This window comes from Diceros bicornis, chromosome 37 (assembly GCF_020826845.1).
Source record: "Diceros bicornis minor isolate mBicDic1 chromosome 37, mDicBic1.mat.cur, whole genome shotgun sequence".
Lineage (NCBI taxonomy): Eukaryota > Metazoa > Chordata > Mammalia > Perissodactyla > Rhinocerotidae > Diceros > Diceros bicornis.
Genome location: NC_080776.1, coordinates 16,533,753 through 16,553,312, shown reverse-complemented (window position 1 = coordinate 16,553,312; position 19,560 = coordinate 16,533,753). Strand labels below are relative to the sequence as shown.

At 40.0% G+C, this 19,560-nt stretch overlaps 2 protein-coding genes across 15 annotated transcripts in view; one reads left to right on the top strand and one right to left on the bottom strand.

The window, feature by feature from the left end:
* Positions 1 to 216: 216 nt before the first annotated feature.
* On the top strand, positions 217 to 13,472 carry TM4SF20 (transmembrane 4 L six family member 20). The gene is made up of 4 exons (XM_058533479.1): positions 217 to 396; positions 7,210 to 7,275; positions 10,893 to 11,044; positions 12,784 to 13,472. Exons 1-4 carry the CDS (start codon positions 217 to 219, stop codon positions 13,064 to 13,066), a joined length of 681 nt encoding a protein of 226 aa, XP_058389462.1. The 3' UTR covers positions 13,067 to 13,472.
* Positions 13,473 to 17,358: 3,886 nt separating this feature from the next.
* The window catches only part of MFF (mitochondrial fission factor), a 34,504-nt gene continuing 32,302 nt past the window's right edge, over positions 17,359 to 19,560 (bottom strand). For all 14 annotated transcript variants that reach the window (XM_058533116.1, XM_058533120.1, XM_058533117.1 and 11 more), the window contains one exon: positions 17,359 to 18,211. In XM_058533116.1, the coding sequence (XP_058389099.1) occupies positions 18,080 to 18,211 (132 nt within the window). In that variant the 3' untranslated portion in view covers positions 17,359 to 18,079. The remainder of the gene's footprint in view (positions 18,212 to 19,560) is intronic.

The window sequence follows — 19,560 nt, the reverse complement described above, 5'->3', positions numbered from 1 at the left end:
TCTGCCTTCCTTCCCCCACCCTATCAAAATGTATAATTATCCTTCCTTCCCATAATAGTCATAATAATGTCCCGCCCTATTGGACTCTGATCTACTTTCAGCAATTCATTTTTCATAAGCGCTAAACTTTAACTAGAAGGCTCAGGATAAAAGGCAAGACAGTGCCACACAAACAAGTCACTTTGACGGGGTTACTAATTGAATCAGGAGGTGACCATGACCTGCTGTGAAGGATGGACATCCTGCAACGGAATCAGCCTGCTGATTCTACTTCTGTTGGGAGTAATTCTCAACGCCATACCGCTAATTGTCAACTTAGTTGAAGACCAAGGTTTTCAAAACCCCATCTCTTGCTTTGAGTGGTGGTTCCCAGGAATTATTGGAGCAGGTGTGATGGTGAGTAATATTTATTTGACATGATTTGGAGAAAGGCCTGCCTATTTTACCAAATTCCTAAAGACTATCTTTCAGCCTTGCAGTGAGCTATGTCTTGGTTTAGGATAAGTGAGGAGCAGTGGTATGGTATTATAATTAGTGGTTATCAGTGAAGAGTGACAATTTAAATAAATTAAACCATGTGGTACAGGCTAGAGAGCTTGGGCAAAAAAGTAAATAAACAAAATTGATAAAAGTTGGTTGGGTCATCACTGATCACATTTCTTCACATTAGGGCTGCTCTTCCCAGCTTTATAGTTGGCGTTAGGGACCTTCTAGATTCATTCCCTCAATTTTCCTTTGCCAATATCAGTCTAAGTATTTAGAGGGCATAAAGTAGGAGGAGGAAGTGCAATAGGAATGGGAAGTGCTGGCCCTGTGGCTTAGCGGTTAAGTGCACGCGTTCCGCTGCTGGCGGCCCGGGTTCGGATCCCGGGCGCACACCGACGCACCGCTTCTCCGGCCATGCTGAGGTCATGTCCCACGTACAGCAACTGGAGGGATGTGCAGCTATGACGTACAACTATCTACTGGGGCTTTGAGAGGAAAAATAAATAAATAAAATTATAAAAAAAAAAAAAAAGGAATGGGAAGAAATATTCCCAAGCACGATGAGTATCCTGGATGATGATAATTGTGAGGCACGAATATGGCATTGCCTGAACCGAAAGGAGTTGGCCTAAGAGATTTGGGACTTAAACCCTGGCTCTCTGACCTCAGAGACTTTCAGACTCAGATCTTACGTACAGCCCAGAACATCATGGTGCTTATTTAATGTTGAGTTGGATAATTATTAATAGGTCTATCTTTGTTGAAGTCTGCCACAGAGCAGTGTAATAGAACTCCCCAGTGTACGTGATCACGTATCACCTGAGGCACTTGTAATAGATGTAGATTTACAGACCTCCTCCCGGGGACTCTGATGGAGTAGGCTCGGGTAGGACCCACCTGTGGAGAGGAATGAATACTGGTTTTGGACTTGGCAGAAAGCTTAGGTCCAGTTTTGTCTCCAATATGTTACTGTGAGCAAATCGTTTATCCTCTGGTTTTGTTGCTATATTAAAAAAATGGGGATGTAGATATTGAAGTCGGAACATTCAGCATTCAAGAGGCTTGTTTTTGTTTGCTTACCATGTGGCTACTACCTATGGGGGTCTGGTTAACGCAGAGAAAGGAGCTTTTGTTTGGATGTGTGTGTGTTTCAATGACGATGAGTTACTGCTGCTGGTCCTATCCCAGATTTATAGGAAAACACTCTTGGGTTGTTATCTATTAAACTTTAGATAAAAATTTGTCTTTCAGCTGGTACACTGGACTTGAGACCACTCTGGCATCAAAAAGTCATCTAGGAAGCATTCCCCAAAAGTTAAGTTCCTTTAACGTCGTAAGCACTCTCTTCACCCTGCTTTAGAGCCACTTAAAGAAAAGGCTTTTGGAAAGTTTTAGGCTATTTCTTCAAACCGCCATGAAAGTTCTCTTCCAGGCTGAGAGAGAGCACAGAGCTCAACAGGGTGATGCCACTGCAAATCCTTGTGTCTGTTGTCTGCCCTTCTGGAGGCTTCTCTCTACTTGAATAGCATGAGCTTCCTTTGCATCTGCTTAGACCAGAAGCCAGGAGCAGCTGTCCAAGTCTAACCAATAATGTCAATTTCCATGAAGCTTCTAAAAGTTCCTCAGCCAAAACAACCCATTTAGAATAACTCATGTAGCTTTAGATATAAATTGGCTCTACCACAAACCCCATCACAATTTAAAAAAAAATTTCTTGCTAGCATTAAAGGAGCCTGAGGTGATGACGGCCCAATATCTTCCATCTGTTGTTCTTTTGGGAGGCAGAAGATGGAGAGGGGGGAAGACACAGAGAAAGACACAGAGAGAAACCACTGCTAAGTGCCAACTACTGGGTTCATAATTTACACTGTTGTCTCCTTTAATCTCTTTAATAATCTGGCTGAGAAGATATTATCATTTGTATTTTGACAAGCCAGCAAACAGAAGGTTAGGAATGCTAACAAGGTCACACAGTAGGTGTGAAACTCAATTCCAGATTTCTCTGACTCCAAAGTTTTGTTTTCCACCAGTATTTGCACCATAATCCTCAACATCTGTCTCAGTCTGACAGATAATTCATGACTTAATCCATAAATTTCAGTTACCAGGAAACTGAAGCATAGAATGGTTATATAAATCTGTGAAACAGTTTCAGAGAATATGGACTTCCTTGTCCCATGACTAATTTACTTTATCACCCCCAATAAATATTAACAAAAGTTACCACGCTAGGCTTTCTCTGCTACTCAGTATTGTAGAATGTCATCAAAGCATCAAACAACTCTTTGAAAAATTCAAGAGGCACTTTATAGATTGAGCCTCAAACTCTAGACTAGGCTCACAAGCAAACAGGCACGTGATGGAAGGGCTCAGAATACAGGTGTATGTTTATGTTCCTCAGATATACACAGAATGTGGAAGAATATCTTTTTCAAAGGGAGTTGTGTCCTTTACAACATCTGTCAAAATACCAACTAGTTCAAAAGATTAAACTCTCGGGGCCGGCCCGGTGGCGCAAGCGGTTAAGTGCGCGCGCTCCGCTGCAGCGGCCCGGGGTTCGCTGGTTCGGATCCCGGGTGCGCACCGAAGTATTGCTTGGTCAGCCATGCTGTGGCGGCGTCCCATATAAAGTGGAGGAAGATGGGCACCGATGTTAGCCCAGGGCCGTCTTCCTCAGCAAAAAAAGAGGAGGATTGGCGGATGTTAGCTCAGGGCTGATCTCCTCACAAAAAAAAAAAAAAAAAAGATTAAACTCTCAATATACTTGTAAATACACAGAGACGTTAATAAAAAAGACGAAATCACTGCCTGTGATAAGCAGTTTTGTCATAGCTCTTGAAATCTTTCCCAAATTGCTGTAGCATTTTAAATTAGTATTGCCTCCAAAACAGGAGATTTTGCAGGAAGTAGGTAATAATAAAAACTATGGAATTCATTATTGATTACTTCATAAAATATATTCATTTTATGGTTTTATGACTTATCCAAAACAGAGGTGACCCTTCTCATCTTTTGAAACCATAAATAAAAGTCTTATGTAATTATCTTCAACTGTTATCTGCTAAATGGATAAATCAATTCATGTTCTTTGCCCAAGTACTAAAAAAAGACTTGAAATGTTTGTTCTTAAAGGGCATTTTATTTTATATGAGATTAATTGTAAGCCTGATCTTAATCACACTTACTCGAGTTCACTCACTACATAATGGTAATTCATCAGTTATTAAAGTCTTAACAGAGAACAAATTGTTGAATGTTAAACAAATTAGAAGATATTTTGTATAACAAGAATTTGCAAAATATAGTTTTTTTGTTTGTTTGTTTGTTTTTGTGAGGAAGATCAGCCCTGAGCTAACATCCATGTTAATCCGCCTCTTTTTGCTGAGGAAGACCAGCTCTGAGCTAACATCTATTGCCAATCTTCCTCCTTTTTTCCCCCCAAAGCCCCAGTAGATAGTTGTATGTCATAGTTGCACAACCTTCTAGTGGCTGTATGTGGGACGCAGCCTCAGCATGGCCAGAGAAGTGGTGCGTCAGTGCGTGCCCGGGATCCGAACCCAGGCCGCCAGTAGTGGAGTGCGCGCACTCAACCGCTAAGCCACGGGGCCAGCCCTAAAATATAGTTTTTATATTTATGATTAGCTATGGCTTTCTGTGTTCCTCTCATGTTCAAGTACTTAGAAGATGCCCCAAAATTTGAATTCTATCACAGAGTTTTAATGGCTTAAAGCTCCTCTGTACTTCATTTGTAAAATCATATACCTTACTTCTAAGACAACAAAAGATGAGCTTCTGTAAGAAAAAATGAATACTACTCCTTCTTCTCTTTATAAAAACAAACTCTTATGCATTCAAAAGTGCTTAGGAACTGAAGAGAAACAGTATTCTCATAATGACTCATTTTGACAGACTATCTAGAAGATTTATAATTCAGTCACATACACCCACACGCTTTCACATTCTAATATAAAGATCCCCTCCAATTTCCAAAGCTCTGAATGGGCAAAACTGTTGAAATATAGTGAATTATCAAGTTACTCATAATAACATAACAACGATGTGTTAACATGTCATGAAGTTAACTGGGTGAGGATTTATATACTATAAGCTATTGTTACTTTATAAAATCCCTTTGCAACGGAACTATGAAAGTAAATATTCACCATCTCTGAATTAATCCTCAAGTAAGTCAGCAGAGTTTAATTTACATCAATAAGGAAAATGGAATGATTTATCCATTTAAGTTGTAATTTAATATTGCTCCAATTTTCTTTCTTTCTTTTTTTTTTTGTGAGGAAGATCAGCCCTGAGCTAACAGCCAGGCCAATCCTCCTCTTTTTGCTGAGGAAGACCGGCCCTGAGCTAACATCTGTTGCCAATCCTCCTCTTTTTTTCCCCCAAAACCCCAGTAGATAGTTGTATGTCATAGTTGCACATCCTTCTAGTTGCTGTATGTGGGACGCGGCCTCAGCATGGCTGGAGAAGCGGTGCATCGGTGCGTGCCCGGGATCCGAACCCGGGCCTCCAGTAGCGGAGCGCGCGCACTTAACGGCTAAGCCACGGGGCCAGCCCCGCTCCAATTTTCTTTTAACAGAGTCCTTAATTTTCTAAACCAGGGGTTGACAAATTTTTTCTGTAAAGAGCCACATAGTGAATATTTTAGGCTTTGCGAGCCAGACAGTCTCTCTCACAACCATTCAACTCTACTGCTGGTGCGTGATAGCAGCCATAGACAATTTGTAAGTGAATGGGCATGGCTGTGTTCTAATAAAACTTTATATATAAAAAAGAGGTGGTAGGTCATAGTTTGCCAGTTCCTGCTTTAAATGATTTGTTCCTTAAGCTCAGAAGGCAGTATAGCTTATGAGCACAACAAAAGAAATTTAGTCCATAAACACTGACACTTATTTGGGGGCTAAAAATTCTTTTCCTTTTTTTCTTTTTCTTCTTTTTGGTGAGGAAGATTAGCCCTGAGCCAACACCCATTGCCAATCTTCTTCTTTTTGCTTGAGGAAGGGTGGCCCTTGGCTAACATCTGTGCCCATCCTCCTCTATTTTGTATGTGGGTCGCTGCCACAGCATGGCTTGATGAATGGTGTAGGTCGACACCTGGGATCTGAACTGGCAAACCCCGGGCTGCTAAAGCAGAGTGCAGGGGACTTAACCACTATGCCACTGGCCTGGCCCTCTTCTCCCTTTTCTTCTGGGCTCTCAGCTACGCCCCAAAGTGGCTGGCTGCCATACATATGCGTGACTTCTAAATTGTAAGGGTGTTGGTGTTCAAGGCAATATGTCAGCAAAGCCTGATGACACTAGTGTGCTCCACAAGCGATGTGGAGTCAGCACGTGGTCAGCGTGGGGTGAAGTGTGTCAGGAAAGCTGCCTTGTAAGGTGCAAATCTTAGACCTGTTCTGAAAGAACAAAGGTAGACGTGGTCTTGGAAGAAGGAATCAGGAAAGGGGCTGTTAGAAGGAGCACAAGGAGATGACCAAGGTTGATGGTGGGGGAAGGCTAAGAATGAACAAATTCCATATAAGAAGAGAGGAGAATTATAAAAATTGGCCAGTGTGGAAGAGTGGTTAAGAGTCCGGGCTCTGGGACCCAAATTCCTAGCTTTAAATCCCAATTCTTCCACTTGGTTAGGTGAGTTAATTCAAACTTTCCGTGCCTCAGTTTTCCGCCTCAGTAAAATGGGGATAATAAGAGCACCTACCTCACAGAATTGTTATGAGGCTGGAATGAACTAAAACATGTACGGCAACTATGACACTGTCTGGCATGTGGTTAGAGCTCAAGAAAATGTTAGGAAATGAGCCAAGGAAGGAGAGAACTACTCAAGGGCAGCTGTGCTGAGACAGCAAAAATACCTTATGGCTAAAATTTCTTAAGTGGGAGGAAGTAATTCACATTCCACTCTTCAATGATACAAAAGTTCTTCCAGTAAGAACTTCTAGTCATAGCTACGGACTAGATATTACTAAAAATTTAAACCTAAGTCCTGAGAATGTGGCGTCATTTCTCACAGCTTCCCTCAGCAATATGTGTTTCCATTGACACAGAATGCAGTATAGACAGGATTTCTGCACATCAATGTAAAGTGAGATCATTACATATCACAGATACAGGAGCAGAAAGGAGAATGTGGAACTAAAAATTATTCACAAATCGTAAGCATTTGAGTACTAGCGAGATGGTGGCGACCCCGGGAGTGAGAGGAAGGTTAGGGGAGTGAGAGAAGGTGGTGACAGAATTCCTAGTTCCCAACTGCCAGGCAAACAAAACCGTGAATTTCCTTTCTGGATGCTTGCCAGATTAATTCCTACAATTTTTGGGAAATTGCATAAGTGGCTGCAGATTATAGTAACTGGAAAAAAAAAGTGAATTTTGGATGATGCAACCCATTCTTTCAGAAGCATTCCTTCCAAAATAATGAATAAATAACTCATTCTAATCTATTTAAAATCCAAGTCTCTCCAAAGGTGACTTAAAGCAAGAACGTAGCCGGAAGGGTTTGAAACTGCTTTCCTTAAATTCCCTGTCCCCTCCTCCTCTTTAATCTTTATAGTCGACATGGGTATCACAAGATCAAGGACATTGCCGAATTGCCTTTCTGTGCTCTTGAGCTGTCATTTCCCACAACTGGTGGTAAATGGAAGGCGGGGATTACTACTTTTTCATCTGATAAGATGTAATAATACTCATCTTTCCTGTCATAATTTCCAGGTTATCCCAGCAACAACAATGTCCTTGGCAGCAAGAAAAAGAGCGTGCTGCAACAACAAAGTCGGAGTGAGTACGGGGCGACTGGTCTGGGAACAGAAGTGTCCGAGCAGTTACCAACATCTAAGCCACGCCGCCCTGCGCCAGCAGCGTCCACCGAATCACCGGTGCCAGAGGCAGGGCCGCAGTCTTAGAAACATGCTGTTTAGAATGACCATATGATAATATGGAAAGCGTGACCTTCTTCTTTTTTTTTTTTCCGTAAAGATTTAGCTTTGGAGCCGGCCTAGAGATCTTGCCTCAATCTTTAGTTTCACCAGTCTAAAGGTTTTTCAAAGAAAGGAGATTTAGAAGTCACACTCAGAGCCACGATCAATCTCATAATGCTCAAATACGTGTCACTTTTGTGGTGTGTATAAAATAGTTAGGGAAAATGTATCCTCAGTTCTCTCATGCCTATGGAAGATTGGTTTGCTAGGATCGGAATGATAATTGTCCTTATCCAGTTAAATTAAAAGAGACACCAGTTATTTTTTGAAACATTTAGTATGTGCCTACTATGTATAAAATTGTAACTAAGTTAAAAGTAAATTAATATTTATTGACCTTCTGTCACTATGCTCAGAATACTTTCAAATGTTATCTTAATTCTCTCAAAACCTTTAAGTGGGAAATATTATGATCTGTTTTATTGACTGAGAAATTGATCCTCAGAGAAAGCAAATAAGTTGCTAGTGTATCACAGCTAGTAGGTGGATTTTTATCCAAATCCATCAGACTCCAAGATACACAATCTTTACACTATTTATGCCATGAACTTTGTTAGTAAGTAACACTGAGGAGTCTCACAATTCTCTAAGGAAGCGGGTGGATCAATAAACAAGCAGGCACAGTAAATATTCCTGGCTGAGCGTCAGGTTTTAAAGCAATGGTTCTCAGCCTGATGGGAACATCAGAATCACCAAGGAAGATCTTAGAAACACCAACGCCTGGTGGCCCCCAGAGATTCTGCACCAGTGTTTTTCAAAAGCACCTTAAGTGATTCTAATGGGCTCCCAGGGGTGAGAACCACTGTTTAAAAGCGTATTTAGGTGCTGGCCTGGTGGCATAGCGGTTAAGTGCGCGAGCTCCGCTGCAGCGGCCTAGGGTTCGGATCCTGGGCGCGCGCTGACGCACCACCTGTCAAGCCATGCTGTGGCGGCGTCCCATATAAAGTGGAGGAAGATGGGCACGGATGTTAGCCCAGGGCCAGTCTTCCTCAGCAAAAAGAGGAGGATTGGCTGGTGTTAGCTCAGGGCTGATCTTCCTCACAAAAAAAATAAATAAAATAAAAGCATATTTATATCCATATTACATATTTATATCCATAACAGTTAGAAAATTTGTATTTTTAAAAATTACCTTTTTCTGACATTTGGTATTTATCTAGGATTATAATTACTTTGCTAATTACTTATAGTCTTTGTTCCTGATACACTGTAGGTATTCAATAAATATTAATTTTCAGTTTCCTTCCCTGTCACTTTTCTTCTTAAACTGTAATAATTTGGAGTTTGACTTTGCATTACCTCTATATTGTACTCACAACATTCTTAAGACATCCTGAGATATTTCTGAATCCCCGAACTCAAAAATATCAGAACACTTACGTAGATTTTTCTCTCAAATCATATTTCCATTAAGAATCTTTTTTTCCTGCACATATCCTTTCAAGACAAGTTAGTCATCTCTTCAACGATTAAGTTTTCTCTCTCCTTTGAGGACACAGTGAGTTGAAAATAACCAAACTGTTGTCTCATGTAGGTGTTGGGCTTAACACACCAGGAGGTTTTGCTCTCCCATTCTACCCTTGAAAAGAATTGGAATTCATGCTTCAGCAACCTTACAGATTATTACAGGCCGAGGAGCTATAGGAGCTCCTGGAAGGCCCAGAGGCCCTGTACAATACTGCTTGTGCTCCATTAATAATAGTGGTGCTGGCTATTGAATCAAAATCGCCAGTTTATGTTGATTAGATGCAATAAAGAGTTCTTAGTCACTTTTCTGACTTGGTGGCAGCCCTGAGAGGACTGGTGTTGAAGTCCTACCTCCTATCTTCCAAGTCTAGATAAGACCAAAGCATCATAAAAACGACAAAGGCTAGATCTTGGGTGGGAGGGGAGAGGGTCACCAAGGCTTTTCCCCTGTTTTGACTGTCCCCACTATTTCCCCTACCTTAACTGTTTTTGTCTTTTCTTTTTTCCAATTCTTGATTTTGCTTCTGAATATTTTGGTTTTGCTATTTAAATGAGCCCCACTCTAAGGGAAATGCAGATCCCTGGAACCACTTTCTAAAGCCAGGCCCCTCTGTAGTGATGAAGTGTCAGAAATAATAGATGACCAATATATAAACAGAGTCACACTTCTTGATGAGCAAATTTAAGTAACTTGCACAGGCCACAGTAGCACTGAAAAATCAGGATATGAATTAGGCTTCAAATCCACCCTTTTGTGCTCTTAGCTGGAAGGAGTGTAGTGTAGTGATTAAAACTTGAGCACTAGTGTTTACACCTGTGAGATCTTGGCGAGTTTGTCAACCTCCTTGAACTGTAGTTTTCTCATCCATAAAATGGGAATAATAACACTATCTGTCTCTTGGGGTGATTGAAAGGATTGTAAAGCCCAAGGTTCCTCAACACACACTATATAGGTAGCCACTTATTCTGCCTCTTAAGAGCACAACATATAAACTCTCTAGAAGTTGCAATATTATCCCACCAAAGAAAGAAAAATTATTCCTTCACTTTGTTTCTGCAGATTTTAAAATAGTCTTAATTATCACTAACAACTTCACTGAAACAACACAGAGCTTCTTTTTGGAAAACGTACACATATCCCAACTTTCATTTGGGCCATAACATTTCCTATTGCCGAATTTCATGCTTTTTTCTGTTTTCTGACTCTGATTCATGAAATGAAAGATGCTTAGATATTTACAGTCTTTCCCTCTAACACGATGGTTCTCAACCAGAAGTGATTTTGCATCCCCCGCCCCCAAGGGGACGTTTGGCAATGTCTGGAAACATTTCTGGTTGCTATAACTGGGTGGGTGTGTGTCTACGCTGCTGGCATCTAGTGGGTAGAGACCAGGGATGCTGCTAAACTGCCCCCAATGCACAGGACAGGCCCCAGCAGCTAAATGCCCTCATGCAATAGTGCTGAGGTTGAGAAACTCTGTTCTAACATCACACTGTTGATTGCTCACTGCAGGATGTCAAGCACCGGCCACTTACAACATCAGGGCCAAATCCAGATTAAAGATTTGGGAGTCAAGAGACCAGACATCAAAATGCAGGTGGTTAAGATCTAGTCAAGGTTCTGTGAAGTAGGAAGTACAAGAATAGGGAGGAGGAACCAGATCTCAGTGGTCAGTCAAAATGGACAAGGCTTGGGTATGTTGAGGTTCAGAATTTTCAGAAATAGTGGCAAAACTAATAATCTTTTAGTGAGTCTAATCAAATGGCAAAGACTTTGCCCTCTGCCTTCTTTTATAATTCATACTTAATCAAACTGTGAGCTTAAGATTTAGGACTATAGGGTGACTAGAGGACGGCAGCAGTTGATTGAAAAGACCATACACGTTGTTGAAACTTGAAATGGACCAGGAGCATGTCATAACGAGCAAATGTGCCTACTTTATTTTTCAGATGTTTCTTTCATCACTGTTGAACGTACTCACAGTCATTGGTGCTGTGTATTGCATGTTGGTATCTATCCAGGCTCTTGAAGAAGGTCCTCTCATCTGTAACTCTCAAAGCAACAGTACTTCCAGCTGTGAATTTTCATTTAAAAACTTAAGGTGAGTAACCTGACTTGCACTGACTGTCTTGCATAGCTGCAGCTAGTTAGAGTAGAACACTGTGTTGACTCAGTGCCATGCTTTTCTTTGATGAAATTACTGGGACAAACAGAATCTTAGGGATTTAGTACATTAACCCCAACTGGCAAAATCTCATAGAAATGGAGGAATCATTGCATTCAGAATGCCTGGGGTATGTTCTTGTCTAAAAGGAGTAGTTGACTCAGATGGCTTATCCTTGTCTTCTAAAAATCTATGGCTGCATATATGCATGCATATAAAAAATTTCTGGAAATAACACACCAGAAACTTAACTTTCACCATTGGAAAATGGTAATGAAGGATGCCCTGGGGAAGTGAAGGCAGCACTGACTTTCTACACTTCTGAACTAATTAAATTTGTAAGTCCTAAGCATATATTACCTTTATAATTTTAAAAATTGAATAAAAACGCAATAAATCACATCTAGAGCCTTATCTATAAGCCCTAAAAGAAAGAAAGCAGCCGATGGATTCATGCAGACATACTACAGATGCACTGTAGGCACTGCAGGGAATGAATCAAAGTTTAAGTCATGTAGTAACAAATAATACTGGAGTAACATGTAAATGGTTCATTTCAGTCTTGTAAGATGGTTCTGTGCTTGAATCTAGGCACAATTTGTAATTTGTACAAGTGGAAGAAAAGAAAAATCTAATTCATTAGTTATCTATATGCTGCTCAGTTTGGAAAATACCCAGAATTTGCTTTTGTAGCTACATGCTCCTTTTCCCTTATCTTACTACATCAAAAAAGAAAAATCTCTCAAAATTTGCATACCACATTTGTTGTGAATCGAAATCCAAAAAAATTCCCTTTACTAATAGATCTGAAGCATAAAATTAGATTCCAACCACAGAGGCAATACACATTCAGTCCTTAGCAGAGGACAACTCACCATGTACCAGGCCCCAGCGTAAGCTCTGGAGATGACAGCACTCGAAGTATTCCCACTCTTGTTGGGGAGAGTGATGGAGAGTGATGGAGAGTCAACAGTCACAAAAGAGTGATCCTACGGTTGCTGCAAACTGCAGAACACACACTCATATTCCACGTGCTGAAACACTGTTGTTTCCCCAGGTTGAATGTCAATTGTTTACATCCAGAAATGCAAACTCTCTAAGAACATTTAGTCTTACTCTGTCGTAAACCAAAGAAAAAGCATCTCGGATTGATGTGTTCGGGCTAAAATTTTCTCATTTTTCATACCTTGTTACAACGGGCACAAATCACTTGACTTGGACATATTTAATATGTCTTTTGTGAGTAAAAATTGTACATCTGGTTTAAGAGCAGATGCAACTCTGCAGTTCTGAACCAAGACATGAGCTCCTTCAAAGGGGGAGCTCCTTTATTCTCCTATCTTGAGCAAGTAGCAAAGCGCCTGCATAAGTAAGTTGAACCACACAAAACTGATATTCAACCATTTCGGACACAGAAAAATTCAGAGTTTAACCTAAGAGTAAGTACTACAGAAATGCTTGAACGATGGGCTACATAACGACTAAAAGTTTTGTACCTATTCGACTACATGGACACATGCTCAGAAACCCTCATCTTAGCTATAGTTTCTGAGCACAACATTTCAAAAGTGCTTTCTGTTCTGTACTTGTATTTTTTCTGGGCACAATGCTGCATTCTTTTGATGGTCAGTGATATTCCTGAATATCTTATTTTTATCATTTCTTTCATTTTTCAGGGACATTCATCCAGAATCCTTCAACCTGCAGTGGTTCCTCAATGAATCTTGCACAAAGTCTACTGGTTCCAATAATCTCACCAACAACAAGGTCACAGCCAGCGACTGGAGAAGCTTGAACTTCGAGTCTACAGAAGACAAATACAAGACTATCCATTTCTCAGTATTTTTAGGTCTACTGCTTGTGGGAATTCTTGAGCTCCTGTTTGGACTCAGTCAGATAGTCATCGGTTTCCTTGGCTGTCTGTGTGGAGTCTCTAAGCGAAGAAGTCGAATTGTGTAACTTAATGGTAATGAAATGGAAATATTAGCAGTTTGAATCATGAAAACTACATTTAAAAGACACTCTTTTAGAAACCAGAAGTTCAATAACGGAACATTATCTAGAAAGCTGTATGAGTCATTTTAGTGCAAAAGGTTGTTTTTAAAGCCACCTTGGAGGTGATTCTTTTAAATAGAAAGCATGTTGGTAAATGCATAACACTTTCATACGGAAAGGAAAAATCATCAGTGGTTGACTTTGGGGACAAGTAGAGAGAAGCTTTCAATTTGTTTTGTATCTTTCTGTACTAGTTGAATTTTCTAACTCTATATTCCTGTGTGTGGAGAGAGGAAGAGAGGGAGGGAGAAAGGAAAAGGGAAGACAGGGAGGGAGGTCAGGACAAGAAGGAGCAGAAGTTATCCTGGAAGTGAAGGTATGGGACTTTTGTATTGTATTTCTCTATACTTAGGAAAAAAAAAAGACTAAAGATATAACTTGAATATAATCAAGCTTTAGACCTAATTCCCAGCTTACAGGAAATCTAGGGAAAGAGGACATACTCAGACAAATTCAAAAGGTAGGACTATAAACAGACAATAGCCCTGTTTTCAACAAGAAAATGTATAGAAAAAATAAAAGGTGGGATGGGTTGAGGGAACTATTCTAGATTAAGAGAACAAAGAGATGTGATTCAACTAAATGTATTATATGGACCTTGTTGGGGATATGTGGGGAAACCTGTACATGGATTGGTTCAGGTAATATTAAGGACTTATTAACTTTTCATGTTTGATAATGGTTTTATGGTTATATAGGAAAATATCCTTATTTTTTAGAAGAGCATATTTATGTTTGGGAGAAAATATCATGTTTTTAAAATACTTCAGCCAAAAAATGAAGCAATGGAAAAATGTTGTTATAATTAGGTGATAGGTATAACCGCGATTCATTATACTCTTTTGTTTTCCTATGTTTGCATTTTTCACAATAATTAAAAAACAATAAATACCTAAAAAAAAAATCGATCTTTCAAAGGCTGGTTTCTATATATGCCAATCTTTAAAAGACAGAGTAACAAAACAGTGTATGTACCACATTAAAATGTTATAAAACAGGCAAAACTAAAAATCTACAATTTTTTGAATGTGATCGTTCCTGCATTGTATTTCAATTATTTATGTTCTCTGGGCTTAAGGTTCTAGAAATCACTTACAATACCCATATTATAGCTGCCCCTCAAAATTAGTAACATCAAGAACTTACAGGCATTATTTTCTCAACCCATTTGCTATATAAAGACCCTTTCCCTATGAGCCTATAAATACTTATTTATCCTTAAGGTCTAGCATAAATATCTCCTGCCTGAGAAAGCCTTCCCAGAGTGCATGATTCCAACACACTAAGTTAGCACTGGCCCAAACCACTATTACCATACCTGTCACAATGTAACATGTTTTTGTTGGTACGTCCATCACTATAAGAGAATTTGAGAGAACAGGGACCACGTCCTTCTCATCCATTTATTCATCAGCTCTTTCCTGCTTCAGGTCCTTAGCAAGGCCTCTCCTCCATCCAGCCCTCGCCCCTTGCCCATCTCATCTCTGGCTAAGTCCTCTTCATCCTTCAGACTTCAGCACAAATATCACTTTTTCTGAGAGGATAAAATGCAGGTTTCCCTTAACTCTCTTCTTTAGCATTCTTTTATTTATAGTACTCATCACCAAGGCAGCAGCATTTTTATTTGTGCTTGTTTCTTAAATTTCACTCTATCCCCCGAGGCCATAAGTTCCATGGGTACAGGGATGTGTTTCTTTTATTCACTCCTGGTACACTCAGTACCAAGTACCAGTGTATCAAGCCTGATACAAAGGAGGGCCATTATACATATTTTGTTGAATGAACTAATGAATCCTATCTTTAGTACTCAGCTTTTGGCCAAGACCCAGTGCTTATTAAATGAACGTCAAACTGCTACTAGCCATAAGATTAAAACACAAGTAAAATGAACATGACAGCTCAGTGTACTTGACTGAACAATATAGGGGTCAGTGAGGGTGCACACAATCTTCTCATCACCCTAGAAATGGGTGAGAGATGACCCCAGTTCTCTACAAGGTCATGAAGAGACAGAGACTTAACCCTCCCATTTCAGAGGGCAAAAGAAAGGATGGCTGGCAGTAGCACAATCAGCTGAAAGAGCTGTTATTTCTTCCCTATTTTAGTCTTGTGGAAACTGCTGCTATGGACTAAATTCCCAAAGCCTATGGGCCACTTGTGGTTAGGTACCTTTGGGGACATGCCATCTCTGCTCTGGCATCTAAACTTACAAATGCATGTCTGTACACACACACACACAATATGCACCTCGTCGTTGACAAAGCTCACTGGTTTTTATTTTTCATTTCCATTACCATGTTCAATCTCGTTTTGGAATCTTTGCACTTTTATTTTTTTACTGCATATCCACCATCTGAAACACTCTCTCCTCTCCCCATCCTTGAACATATATCTCAAGTTGCTCTTCCTCAATAAAATTGTTTTTATCATCCTCTAATTCTTTAATAAACCTCCTCCTCCATTAATCTGTCAATTCCTTAAAAGCAGGGCTTGTGAAGTATCTGTTGTCACCTCTGACTACTTGGGTCAGTGCTGTGCACACACGAGTCTCTACTCAGTGACATGATAATACATAGTCAGTAAAATAACAGTTATGGTAAGTTAAACTTTTTTGGTACTGAGGCCCAGAAACACAGTTCAATTTCAATGTCAAATATCATTAAGAAGCTGCAAAACAGACATTCATGCAGGAAAGGAAGGAAAGCTCTCTTGAAAACATACTTTCATAAAATTATCACTCAAAGTGTCAATAACTTAAAAATGCTCCAGTAAGTACTCCTACAAGTAGAAAACAAAACCTGCACAGCGAGTTCTGAGAGTAGTGTAACAATGTACTTGCTATACTTAGTCGTACGCTACAAGCCAGTGCGTAGGCTGATCACTGTATTACTGGCCCTGACTGTACCATTTTCTTAGGCAGTTCCCTGCACCTGGAATCTTTGCTTTATTCTCTGCTTGTTGAAATCCTGTATTTATTTCAAGGTTCAGCTCAAATATCGCTCTAAGAAGTATTTCCTGACTGCCCTAACCAGGAGCAAATTTGTTCCTCTCAACTCCAAAACCACTTTCTTACAGGGATGAACAACTTCCTGGGGAGGGAGGCTGAAATAACAGAGCTTGGCTTTGGAGTCAGAGAGATTCGAGTCCTTCTATTTTAAAATTTGTGACAAGATGAAGACACGTCTCTCTGTTGTTTCCTTCTGGATGGTAAGCTGACTTCTCAGTCACCCTTTCACTGAGGGATAGTCCTTCGTGGTCCCAGCTCCATGCAGGAGTCTCTCGTTTCAGCTATTGCCTGCTCAAGACATAGAACTGTATCTCCTGCCCCCTGCACAGCCACTAGGGGAAAAACGTCCAGATCTCCAGTGTTTGGTAAAAATCAACAGTGAGAAAAATAGCTTTTGTGTTTGCTTATCTCCTGGAATTCCTGCTTTTATTTCATGTTTGGTCTTGGTGGAATCCTTTGTGGAACGCCTGCCCAACAAGAGGTGCTCGTTCCATCCATCATTTCTGTGGTTTCAATTGGGAGGATCACTCACAGAAATTATCTTGTGATATATATAAAGCCAGAATTACTATAATTATACCATCAGGATATTATAGAAGTTGGAAGACTTTCATGGGTAAAAAAAAAATTGTCATCAAACTCATGATAAACCCTGGGAAGCAGACATGAATCTTTCCTCCCAGTATTTTTTTGAAACAATGGGGGAGAAGCAAGACCAGAAATATTAAATCTACCAATATCTAAGCAATTTCCCTCAACTGCCTTTCCCAAAACTCACTGCCTTGGTAGAAAGATACTGAAGATGTGTGATGAATACTGCATCTAACTAAAATTGTTTCTGAACCAAAGAAAGGAAAAAAAAAGTTTTGAGAGCTAAAGGTTCCCAGGACTTGGTTTCATTGGTGCATTTAATTTTCATGAGGTTTAGTATAAATTAGCTACATCTTACAATAGAAAAAGCATGCACACCTCAGGGTATTTTCATCTGAACCACTTTATAGACACTACCAATTAGAAAAGTGCCTGTAATGCAACCAGCGCCTACCACTGCCAGGATGGAGAACAGAGAGGAAGCACAGGGGGTTCCTGCCACCAGCCATTAATTGTATTACTTGCTCCTGAGACGGGAGGATTCCAGTGCTATAAGGTAATATGACAGGAATATAGCACAATATGATGAAATAACATCTTTTGATAGACAAATATTGCTTTGGTTGACAGTTTATTAAATACTACCTTACTCCATAGTTTTTTAAATCATTCACACATGGAATTAGTAAAAACATACTTTATAGAAAACCATCTGCAAAACTAAAATAAAAATAAGAATGCACATTTTACACAAATATTAGATAAACTGCTGAAAACGTTAGGAATTATTTTAATGAAGGTGATCATGAAACATGAAGTGGCTTGATTTTATTAAATATGACACCAGACCATGACTTCAGAAGTGTTAATGATAAAATGTGGATGCAAAAATGTCTATTAACAAAATTATTTAATAGTTTGAGAAATAGGACAAAATAAAGTATTATTTTTCTTTTACAGATACTTTTCTAAGTCTGTTCTCTATGCACTCTCTCTCCCATTCAGAGAATCAGTTGTACAGACTGATGAGGCAAAAAATTAATTCCTCAAAAAAACCCCAAACTAGAGCCTACTTACAAAACATGCAAAGGGAGAATATTAAGTAGGTGTTACTGCAGAACTGGTTAAAAGTGAATACAGCTGAGTGTCAGAATATACCTTTACTTCTGCAAATTCAAGTCCCCCCCTCCTTTCTGGAAGAAATACACTTTCAGGGCACGGACTATAAAACGGCATACAATGCAAAGACAGAAACAAAGAGGTTTGCAAATTCTTTATATGTCCAGTTGAGACAATGTTTTCGAGAGCTGAGGTTACATCTAGCGGCGAAACCAGAGCCAGCTATTAAGCAGCCAGAGCGCCACAGTGATGGAATACACGACCATCTCTCTCTTAGCACGTTCTTTGTTCTCCTCTTCCAGAAGCTGTAGACGTCTATTTAGTTTGATTATCTAAGCAAAAAACAGACAATAACAACACACAAAAAAATAGAAGCTTTAATGCATGGAGCAATCAGATTCTGCTAAGTAGTATAATTTGTCAAAAGAATTATTAAAAACATGGCAAGTTTCACTTGGAGCAAACAAAACTATATAATAGAAAAAATGTTACCCATGATAGCTTCAATTCACTTTAACACTCTTCTCCCTTTCCCTTCTCCAAATTTCTGAGTTAGAAAGGGTATATTTTCCTTCCTCCGCTGATTAGATAGTGAGGCAAGGGAACTGCTGCGTGTTGCTATTCTGGCAGAAAGACTAAGTATCCATTCAGGCAGGCTTACCATAGCAGAAAGGATGAGGGACTCCTGCCCCTTCCTCTGCCCTTTCTATGAGCTTTTGTCTCTCAGCCTCACTTGTTCATCTTTAACCTGCTTTACCTGCCTTCTCTGTCCACCTCTCTGAGTTACTGAAAGGATCCCATAAAATAACCTATTGAAGTGGGCCCTGTGATCTGCCAAGATCCTTCAGGACTGAAAGGCTAACTCCCAGCTGCCAGGAATGTTGCTGGCTGACAGCACTGTCCTCAGCTGCTGCTCCTTATACTGTGAAGAGCCCTGAGCTGAACGACTGCCTTGCTCAAGCTCACGCCCCCTTACTGGGGCAGCACGCATCTAATGACTGGTTAGTGATGGGGTTAAAGGCCCAGGCCCCTTACTCCAACTCTGAAGGGTCATCCCAGTTTCAGAGCTCCTCATGGGGTTGGCTACATACAGCCTTTGTTCTGCCTACATTGCAGCCCAACATTTCCCTCTTACCCAATCCTGCTTCCTTTCCTTCCCCCACAGGTGTTAACCTCGAGAGCATTCCCCGATAAACTTTATACATGCAAATCTTCATCCCAGAACCTGAGTCCCAGGGAATCCAACCTTCAACATCTATGTAAAAACACTATGAGCTCTGTAAAGCATTATGAGAGTACAAGGGATTACTATCATTATGTTAGAGAAGTTTAGGAGGGGAATTTTCATAATGCTGAACGCTTAGCATTTCAAGGACTGAGAACTCCAAATAGGAGGGAAAAAAGTCTATTGACAGAACTGACATAGCAGTGCAGAGACAACCACTTTAATAATCTGAAAAAAGTACCTCACTTTTGATCAGTACTGAGCAACCATTTTTCCATTAGGGCCAATTCAGTAAAAAATCAAAGTGCTTAAAGACTACCTTTCCCTCCCATTCAAAATGAGAACAATTTATTTAGTCCTTTGGGATACTATGTTCTTACACTAAACAATCCAATTTTATTGTCAGTGAAAAAACTGACATTGCTTTGAGTCATTAATATATTTCTATCTGGGCAT

Excerpts from the sequence above, each read along its gene's own strand:
- TM4SF20 (XM_058533479.1), top strand. The coding sequence starts at position 217 with ATGACCTGCTGTGAAGGATGGACATCCTGCAACGGAATCAGCCTGCTG. Across the intron at positions 397-7,209 it reads TTATTGGAGCAGGTGTGATG|GTTATCCCAGCAACAACAAT; the intron begins GTGAGTAATATT and ends CATAATTTCCAG. Across the intron at positions 11,045-12,783 it reads TTTTCATTTAAAAACTTAAG|GGACATTCATCCAGAATCCT; the intron begins GTGAGTAACCTG and ends TTCATTTTTCAG.